This window comes from Orycteropus afer, unplaced genomic scaffold, assembly GCF_000298275.1.
Source record: "Orycteropus afer afer isolate SDZICR_OR568_19922 unplaced genomic scaffold, OryAfe1.0 scaffold00152, whole genome shotgun sequence".
NCBI classification, from domain to species: domain Eukaryota; kingdom Metazoa; phylum Chordata; class Mammalia; order Tubulidentata; family Orycteropodidae; genus Orycteropus; species Orycteropus afer.
Window position 1 is genome coordinate 2969532 of NW_006921739.1, and position 10786 is coordinate 2980317.

The 10786-nt window shown below is 37.9% G+C and overlaps 1 protein-coding gene across 1 annotated transcript in view; it reads right to left on the reverse strand.

Moving 5' to 3' along the window:
- The window catches only part of COL24A1 (collagen type XXIV alpha 1 chain), a 586013-nt gene that overhangs the window by 266988 nt on the left and 308239 nt on the right, over positions 1-10786 (reverse strand). Inside the window, exon 24 of the mRNA XM_007946195.1 lies at positions 9507-9560. Within this exon, the coding sequence (XP_007944386.1) occupies positions 9507-9560 (54 nt within the window). The remainder of the gene's footprint in view (positions 1-9506; positions 9561-10786) is intronic.

The window sequence follows — 10786 nt, forward strand, 5'->3', positions numbered from 1 at the left end:
TAAACTGTGGTCAATGACATGAGACAAAGTATATGTGAACTGCTGTATAGAAAGTGAATTTGCTCTGTAAATCTTCACCCAAATCACAATAAAAAAGAAAAAAAAAAGCTTGCAAGCTGCCATCCAGATGCAAAAAAAAAAAAAAAAAGAGGTCAGTTGGACCATGGGGAAAAGATAAATTCAATTTTAAATGTGTTGAGTTTTATTTGAATTTAAAATTCAGATGGAAATGCTGTTGTTGTTAGGTGCCATCAAATTGGCTCAAACTCATCATGACCCTATATACAACAAAATGAAACACTGCCAACTCCTGCGCCATCCTCCCAATCCTTGCTATACTTGAGCTCGTTCTTCCAGTCACTGTGACAATCCATCTCATTGAGGTCCTCCCCTTTTCCTCTACTTTACCAAGCTTATCCTTTGGTAGGGAATGGTCCCTTCTGACAACATGACCAAAGTAGGTGAGATGAAGTCTGGCCATGTGCTGCATCTGTTTTTTGAGACATCTCAATGGGCATTCCATCAATTCCTGGAGCCTTGTTTTTCAATTCCTTCAGTACAAGTTGGACTTCTTCATTTAATACTATTTTTGTGATTTGGGTAAAATATTACAAAGCAGGTTCGTTTTACATTTTCAGTATTTCATACACATTTTGTTTTCAATACCATTAGTTCTTGATCATATGCTACCTCCTGAAATAGCTGAATGTTGATCAATTCTTTTTGGTATATTAACTCTGTGTATTCATTCCGTCTTCTTTTGATACTCTGTTTCATTCAATATTTTCCCCATAGAATCCTTCAATACTGATTATATTGAACCTTTTCTTCAATTCTTTCAGTTTGAGAAATGCCAAGCTTGTTCTTCCCTTTTGGTTTTCTAACTACAGGTCTTTGCACATTTCATTATAATACGTAAGGGGCAGGGAGGCAGCATCTTCTGACTTCCTATAACCCCACAAGAGGAGGACAGAATCACTATTAGGCCAAATATGCTGCCTCCTTCCAGCCCTTTCACCAACCCTGACACCAACCCTCCTTCCCATGGTACACACCACCTTTCTGCTGGGTTTCATAAGTCACTGCAGTGGCCACACAGAACTCACAGATTATGGGGTTTATTAGGGAAGCAACAGGCTGCAATTCAAGTTCAGGAATGTGCTCAGTATCTCACAGCTGGCTGTCTCACTCAGCAGCTGGCAGTCTCTCTAAGTCTCTTGGTAACATGTCTCTCTCAGCAGTGAGTGTCTCTTATGTCTCTCAGGAGTTTGTACCTCTTTTTCAGCAGTGTGTGTCTCTTGTGTCTCAGCAGCACACGTCTGTCACATCTCTCTCTCTTTCAGCAAGTGCATCTTTCTCAGCAGAGTGTTTCTCAGCCAGCAGTGAGAGATTTCTTAAGCTTTGAGGAAGGCTTCTTTTGGTCCTGAGAGAGTGGCCAAAACAAACCAATCCCAACACCAGAATTCTATACACCTGAGAGAGAGAGTGAACTTCCCAAAATATTGCTTCCTGCTGCTCCAACAGAAATAAACCAGGTGGATAACTTTAACAATCAGCTACTCACTGCAAAGTGGCAGTTACAAAAACTATGGCTAGAAAAGCTACACCATGTAATTTGTTACACTGCAAATACTTTGTCTTCTCATGTGACCTTTATAATCACCTGTTCAGCCCTTTTATTTCATCATTTCTTCCAATCACTTTAGCTACTTTCCGTTCAAGAGCAAGTTTAAGAGTCTCTTCTGACATCCATTTTGGTCTTTCCTTCCTTTCCTGTCTTTTAATGGCCTTTTGTTTTCTTCATGTATGATGCTTTTGATGTCATCCCCCAATTCATCTGGTTTTCAGTCATTGGTATTCAATGCATCAAATATATTCTTCAGATGGTCTTTAAATTCAGGTGGGATATACTCAGGGTCATATTTTGTTTCTCGTGGACTTGTTTGAATTTTTTTCAGCTTCAACTTGAACTTGCATATGAGGAATTCATGGTCTGTTCCATAGTCAGCTCCTGGCCTTGTTTTGACTCATGCCATTGAGCTTATCCATCACTTTTTTCCACCTTTTTCTAGATTTATGCTTTGTACATTCCATGTTCTGATTATGTAGTTGATCTGATTCATATTTATTCCATGTGTGAGGTACACAGGTATAGCCACCATTTATGTTGTTGAAAAAAGGTATTTGCAATAATAAGGCACTGGTCTTGCAAAATTCTATCTGCGATCACTTCTATCACCAAGACCATTTTCTGACTACTGATGCGTCTTCTTTGTTTCCAACTTTCATATTCCAATCACCAGTTATTGTCAATACATCTTGATTGCATGTTTGGTTAATTTCAGACTGCAGAAGTTGGCAAAAACTTCAGTTTCTTCATCTTTGGCTTTGGTGGGTGGTGTAAATTTGGATAACAGTAGTATTAACTAGTCTTCCTTGTAGGCATATGATGTCATCCTATCACTGATGGCACTGTACTTTGGGATAGATCTTGAAAAGTTCTTTTTAATGATGAATGTGATGCTATTCCTCTTCAATTTCTCATTCCTCACATAATAGACTATATGATTGTCTGATTCAAAATGACCAATACCAATCCATTTCAGCCCACTAGTGTCTGGGATATCGATCTTTATGTGTTCCATTTAATTTTTGGCAACTTCCAATTTTCTTAGATTTATGCTTTGTACATTCCATGGCCTGATTATTAATGAATGTTTACAGCTCTTTCTTCCCATACTGAGTTTAGCTAATGAAGGTCACAAAGGCTTTACTGAGTTTAGCTAATGAAGGTCACAAAGGCTTTACTCCATCCAAGTCATTAAGGGTGATTCAACTTTGAGGAGGCAGCTTTTCCCAAGTCATATTTTGAGTGCCTTCTAACCTGAGGGACATATATTCTGGCACTATATCAGATAATGTTTCACTGCTATTCATAAGGTTTTCAATGGCCAGTTTTTTTTTCAGACATGGATGGTTCTGTCCTTCTTCCCAGTCTGTCTTAGTCTGGAATCTCTGCTGAAACTTATCCACTATGGGTGAATCTGCTGTATTCGAAATACTGGTGGCAGAGCCTCTGGCCCCACAGCAACATGTAGGCCATCATAGTATGACAAATTGACAAACGAGTGGTGGCAGATAGAAATAATTAAGATATTATCTAATTTACTTCTATGCCTGGCTCTACTTAATTACAGTCATGCATCACTTAACATGATGTGATTTGGGCATTGTTCCAAAACCATATCATATGCTGGCACTGTTTTTTCTAAAGTATCTGGAGAAAGCTTCATGCCCTAAGTGAGGGTCAACGTATTGAGAGAGATTCACTTTTGTGTTTTGTCCTCAACATGTTAGCAATTTCTGCAAATCTGATACAGGTCCCTCTTGCATTTTATCTAGCATTGTAGCTTTCAGTGGAGTTGATCCTTTAACAGCTTGAAATTTTTTTCTTTGTTTTTCAGGATCACTGTGACTGTCAAGTGTGACATGTCTAAATCATGAGCAATGAAATTCACTGATTTTCTATCTTTGTGTTGTTTAATAACCTATTGTTTCACTTCCAAATTGATACTTTTCTTTTGCCTATCACTAGCACTGGTTTTGCTGCATTTGGGAACTATGATGCACTCCATGGTAATATATTTGAAAGAAAATTAAACAGAGAGATATTTCTACAACACTCAAAACCAAACCCACTACCATTGTGTCGATTCTGACTCATAGCAACTGCCATTGGGTTTCCAAGGTTGTAAATCTTTATGGAAGCAGATTACCTCATGGAGATTATCTCATGGAGCAGCTGGTGGGTTTAAATCACTGACCTTCTGATTAGCAGCCAAATGCTTTACCCACTTGTGATTGTTAAATTTGTATGTCAAACCAGGCTAGGCCTGGTTGAGTGGCTGGGCAGCTGAATGTAGTTAGACCGCATGGTGAGACTGGTAGTAAACTCCATGGTGGAATCTATCGGAGCAGCTAAGTAGCTGCTTTGGGTATGTGGTCTGCTTCCTGTATATAAGAAACAGCTTTGTGAATGGTCTCTAGCTTATGGCACGCTTGGACCCTGCATGTAGCTGTGTCATGTTCACAAGCCTGCCATGATCTGCCAAACTTGGGACTTACAATGGATTTGAGTTAATGACCTGCTGGTGGTTTGGTAACATTGGGACTATACCATTTTATTTGTCGGACCTTGGGCTTGTTAGCCTCAGCGGCTAGTAGCTGCCTGAGTGAAGAGATGCCTCTAGCTTCAGTGGGCCGGGAGTAAGAGGCAGAGCTGAAACCCAAGGTCTAGGGGATTTCGCACAGCCCTGAGAGCATGGCAGTTTGCACTCAGACTTCTAGCCTCCTGAACTGTAAGAGAATAAACTCCTGTTTGTTCAGCCTTCCCATTTTTGTTATATTTTTCTCAGAGCGGCACTAGGTAACCAGAATAGAATATGGCATAGAGAGAGTGGGGTGCTGCTCTGACAGATACCTAAAATGTGGAAACGGGTGGAGTGCGTCCTCGACCTGAGACCCTGGCAGAGAGACCCTGGCATATGGAATGAGAGATGGCAGGAGCAGAGCCAAGAGACTGGCGGAGAGATACCAGCAGAGAGATCAGCATGAAAGATGGCAGTAGCAGAGCACAGAGACTGGCATTAAACAGCAACAGGCTTACCAGCTCATGGAGGAGAAAGCCAGGTGCCATTGGGTAGGTGGTTTCCTGGAGGAGTGAGTTGCCTTCAGTCATTAATTGGTGAAGAGACCAGAATAAAATGGAGTAGCAGGTTGGCCAGACCCACAAAGCAAGAAAGCTAAGTGTCCTTTAGTCCTAAAGATTTCCAGCGGAGTGGGTTGCCCTAGGGCATTAAGCAGCAGAAGTGGAGAGACTAAGGAAAAGGGAAGCAGAGCTGCCTCAGCCTCAAAGGGTAGGACCATGGCCTTTGGGGGTGGAACCACCATGGGCCCACAGGTTTCAAAGAGTTAGATCATCACCAACTTGGTTCGGGAGTGTGGGGCTTCTTGTTCATGTGGGCCAGTGGAATGGAGCCATAGCTGCTGCCCAAGAATGAGGGGGCAGGGCTGCCATGCCCAAGAGGGAGACGAACAGGGCCTGCCAGGCCAAGGGGGTGAGGTCACTACTCAAGAACTAGGGGATTAGAGCCACCCAGTGAAGGAGATCTGTACATATGCCACCCAATGAAGATCTGTACAGGTACCAAGTTGACAAGGGGTGGAATTGTGGTAGTTAAATTTGTATGTCATCTTGGCTGGGCCTGGTTGAGTAGCTGGGCAGCTGAATGTAGTTATTCCCCAGACTGGTAATCAACTCCATGGTACAATCTATTGGAGCAGCTGAGTAGCTGTTTTGGGTATGTGGTCTGCTTCTTTGTGAATGGTCTCTAGCATATGGCACGCTTACCTTGCATGTAGCTGTGTGATTGTTCAGCAGCCTATCATACTCTGCTGACCTTGAGACTTACAATGAACCTGAGTTAATGGCTTGCTGTGTGGTATCGTAATACTGGGACTGTGCCATTTTATTTGTTGACCTTGGGCTTGTTAGCCTCAGCAGCTAGTAGCTGCCTGAGTGAAGAGATGCCTCTAGCTTCAGTGGGCTGGAAGTAAGAAGAAGAGCTGGAACCCAAGGTCTAGGGTCTTTCACACAGCCCCTAGAGCCTGGCACTTTGAACTTGGACTTCTAGCCTCTTGAACTGTTAGAGAATAAACTCCTGTTTGCTCAGCTATCCCATTTTTGGTATATTCTTGGCACTAGGTAACCAGAGCACCACTATACTACCAGAACTCTTAGAACAGTCAAGAGATATGTTATATGTGAGCTTGGATGCTGCTGTCTAAAAGTCAAAGCATTCTCTATTATACAGTAAACCTTTTAGATAGAAAGTAAAATGCGGTACATATATAGGCCAGTAACATAGGTGTTTATTATGATTATCAAAAAATATATATTATAGGTTATACATATAGTGTACCATTATATGCTTGGCAGCACAATCATTTTATATACAAGAGATGTGAGATACAAGTGTTGAATGGGGGAAGCTGTTGCATTCATTATATCCCATTCTCTGATGTGGATTTCTGAAATCTTGTTGTAACATTATGGGACCATGGACATATATGCAGCTGGATGTGGTCCAAATGGATGTTATGTGGTACATGACTGTATTTGCAATGAGTAGCCTTTTGTAGTAAGTGTGCCGGACTATCATGCTTACAATTTATATTCAGCAAGCCCGGTTTCAGTCAAAGGTCCAAACTTTATGGTTTATTACCCACTTGTTCATTACAAAGATTCCATTTAAATAAAAAATCAAAATATACCCTTGCTGGTTCCAATAATTACTTTTTAGTTAAAAAAAAAATCTCAACATGGAAAATCTCTCTTGAGGTGATGATTTCTATGTAATATTTAACCAAATTACAATTTCCATGATAATATCCAGATTTACCCAAGAATAACTGCCTACTGGATTCCAAATAGAAGTAAAGAGATTATGACTTGGATCAGGAAAAGTGATAAATTATTCTTCCCCTTAAAAAATGTTTCCTATAGGAGTCTGCTCTCATAAAGCAGATTTAAATAATATTTTCCAGTCATAAACTTAGATTGCCAGTTTCATCTTTTCTCTTAAAAGTCACAATTTTTAAGAATATAAAAGGTACTCTTCCTTTTAGAAAATAGAAATATATGTGCTATTAATGATAATTCAATATATTTAAAAGATGCAGTATGGGTAAAATGTTAAAAGTTTTGAGTGACTTGTAATTAACATAAAAGAGCATATGAGGAAGTAGCATCATGGAAAATGGCTGAGTAGGAAATTTTAGCTGTTAGTCTGTCTACCAAAACAATACTGAACTACAAACAATGATCAGAATCAACTATTTTTTATTTTGGAAAATGATCAGCCACTCACAGCAACCCATGGGATACTTGATGAAGGGAGAGGCTGCTGAACTTTGTTGAGAGAGTGAAATGTATGAACCAGCTCCATTACTCATCCCTGTTGCACTCATGGGAATGGTAGCCCATGTTCTTAGAGTGCCTGAGTGGAGCCAGGGTAGGCAGTAAGGACTTTGTCCTCCAACGGGGTTATTGTTTTGGTCATTCTGATAATTCCCTGAGGGACAAGTACAGATGGTTGCCTTTGTGTTGGCCCCTTCATGCTAAAGTGCTTTCTCTGGCAGCATTTACAGGAAAACTTAAAAAGATTTTTTTTTCACCCTCTAAGTCCAGATATTTAAGAAATTTCTGTCAGGTTGCAGTCTGACTAGAGAGATAACTGAACAGAAACTTCAGTGACCACACACAAAGAATCTATCGGAGATTGTGATAATAGTTTAGAAAAGTCACAATGCAAATAGGTAACCACAGCCTTCAACAAGCAACAAAAATAGCCCTAAGGAAGGAGACAATCTGATTTCAAGAATTACCACATTATAATACTCAAAATGCCCAGTTTTCATTAAATATTACAAGCAAAGAAAGAAACAAGAATATATGGCTCATTCACAGGTAAAAAAGAACTTAACAGAACTATCCCTGAGGAAGCTCCAAAATGACAATTACTAGTCAAAGATGTCAAAACTGACTCAAAATATGCTCAATGTAGTAAGGGAAATCATAGAAAATGAACTAAAGGAATGCAGGAGAAAGATGTATGAACAAATAAGGAATGTCAATAAAGAGATATAAACTGTATAAGGAAACCAACTGGAATTTCTGGAGCAGAAAAGTACAATAGATGAAATTTAAAAACAAAATGAAACACTAAAGTGTTAAATGGTAGAAAGAAATCAGTGAATTTAAATATAAGGCCCTTGAAAGTATGCATCTTGAAAAGCAGGGAAAAAAAAATGAAGAAAAATAAGTGGAAACCGAGAAACCTGTGGGACACTATCAAATATACCAACAATATATATCATGGAAGTCCGAGACGAGAAAACAAAAAAGGATATATATATATACATATATTTCTCTATATATGTAAATAATGCCCCAAACTTCCCAAATTCAATGAAAGACATAACCATATTGAGATACACTGCAATCAAATATTGGAAAGTGAAAGAAAAAGAATCTTCAATGTAGTAAGAGAGAAATGACTTGTCACATATAAGAGGTGCTCAATAAGATTAACAGCTGATTTCTCCTCAGAAACCATAGAGGTCAGAAGGCAGTGGGATGACATATTTGAAGTCCTGAAAGAAAAAAAAAAAGTCAAACAAAAATACTGTATCTGGCAAAAGTATCCTTAAGGACGGAGAAATTAAATATGTCCAGATAAATATAAAGGCAAATTTTCATGGCCTTGGATTTGGCAATGGTTTCTTAAATATACCACAGAAGCAAAGGAAAAAAAAAAAAAAAAAAAAAAAAAAAAAAAAAAAACGACAGATAAATTGAACTTCATCAAAACTAAAAACTTTTTGTGCATCAAGAGAGTGGAAAAACTCAAAAAATGGGAGGAAATATTTGCAAATTATGTATCAGGTAAGTGATTAGTATTCAGAAAATATAAAGAACGCCTATACTGAACAACAAAAAAAGGCAAACACCTCCATCAAAAAATGGCCAAAGAACTGGAATAGACCATTTCTTCAAAGAAGATATACAAACAGCCAACAAAACATGAAAATATGCTCATTATTGGTTATGTGGGAAATTCAGGTAAAAACCACAATAAGACACCACTTCACACCTGCACCTAGTGGGATACCTATAATAATTATAATTTTTTTAATAAAGGAAAACAAAGAGTGTTGGCAAGAATGTAGGGGAACTGAGTATTTGTATATTGCTGGTTGGAATTTAAAATGGTGCAGCCACAGTGGAAAGCAGTTTGGAAGTTCCTCAATAAGTTATACATAGAATTACCATATTACCCAGAAATTCCTGTCCTATGTAGATACTCAAAATAAATGAAAATAGGACTTTAATAGATATTTTATGTGAATGTCTGTAGCAGCATTACTTACAATAGCCAAAAGTGGAAACAATCTAAGTGCTCATCAATAAACAAATGAATATAGAAGATATGGTATATCAATATCAATCCAATATACTACTATTCAGCCATAAAAGTAAATGAAATTTTGATACATTCTACAACATAGATTAAACTTGAAAACATTATTCTAATAAAATAAATCAGAAACAAAGAAAAGTATGATTCTACTTAAATGAAATATAGAAAATAGGCAAATTCAGAGATAGGTAGTAGATTTGAGTTTCAAGGGACTGGGAGTAGGGAGTTATTGTTTAATGGGTACAGGGTTTCTATTTGGGGTGATGAAAAGTTTTAGAAATAGTGGTGATGGTTATACAACACTGTTAATGCAATTGGTGCCATTGAATTGTACACTAAATAGTGCTTAAAATGGCAAATTTTATGTTATATATATTCTACACAATAGAAAATGTCATATAAATGTCTCTCCTTTGAGTTTAGTCTAGAACTCATACTATTAAATAGAATAATAAAATAAATTACCTTTTCCCCAGTGCTTCCTGTCATCCCAACTTCTCCAGGTAAACCAACAGGTCCCTTTTAGGAAAAATATAACAGAAAATATAGATATATTGTATTGCTATTATAGAATCCTGGTCTTAAATCACATGAAATCTGTTTTTTTCTGACTCATACTGAACATTATTTTGGAGTAGAATTTCTCCTAGTATAGGTGGAAAGCATATGACTTCACATTAGAATTTATTAATCTATTCAATCACCAACGAATATTTGAGTGTCTAACGTGATAGGCACTATGGTAGGAGGCACCGAGTTTCAAATAATGAACAAATACATATTCTCTGTCCTCATGGAGTTTACAATCTAGTGAACATTATAAAAAAACCCTGTGATTTTCATAGTTACTTCATGTAGAAAAGTTAGTTAGCATCTCAATACAAGAGTGAACAGCATACTCTCATTCATTCATTCATTCACTTAAACATTATTTGGTGCCTACTCTGTGCCAGGGACTTTGCTATTTGCTGAGATTTGTTCACTGAGCAATACAGACTTAGCCCTGCCCTTGGGGCTAAACTCCTTCCTTCCTCCTTCCTGACTGTCTCTAATCATAAAGAGGTTATTTTCTATTTTTTTTTAAGGATATGTGAAACATTTTATTTTTCAATAGCTATGAAGCTAAAACCCTGCTTCTTGTTGTTAGGTTACGTCAACTTGGTTACAACTCATAGCAACCATATGTAAAACAATGAAACACTGTGGTTCTGCACCATCCTCAAAATCATTGCAGTCATTGTTGTCAGTTCATCTTGTTGAAGGTCTTCCTCTTTTTAGCTGACCCTCTAGTTTACCAAACATGATGTCCTTCTTCAGGAACTGGTTCTTCCTGATAACATGTCCAAAGTATGTGAGCCTAGAGTCTCACCATCCTCTCTTCCAAGGAGCATTCTTCCTTTACTTCTTCCAAGCCAGATTTGTTCACTCTTCTGGCAGTATATGGTATATTTACTATTCTTCACCAACACCATAATTCCAATATATCCATTCTTCTTTGGTCTTCCTTTTCTATTGTCCAGCTTTCACATGTATATCAGGTGAATGAAAATACTATAGCTTAGATGAGGTGCACTTTAGTCCTCAAAGTGACATCTTTGCTTTTAACACTTTAAAGAGGTCTTTTTCAGCAGATTTGCTCAATGCAATATATTGTTTGATTTCCTGAATGCTTCTTCCATGGGCGTTGATTTTGCATACAAGTAAAATGAAAGACTCTGCTTATATTATTATATAATAATATATTA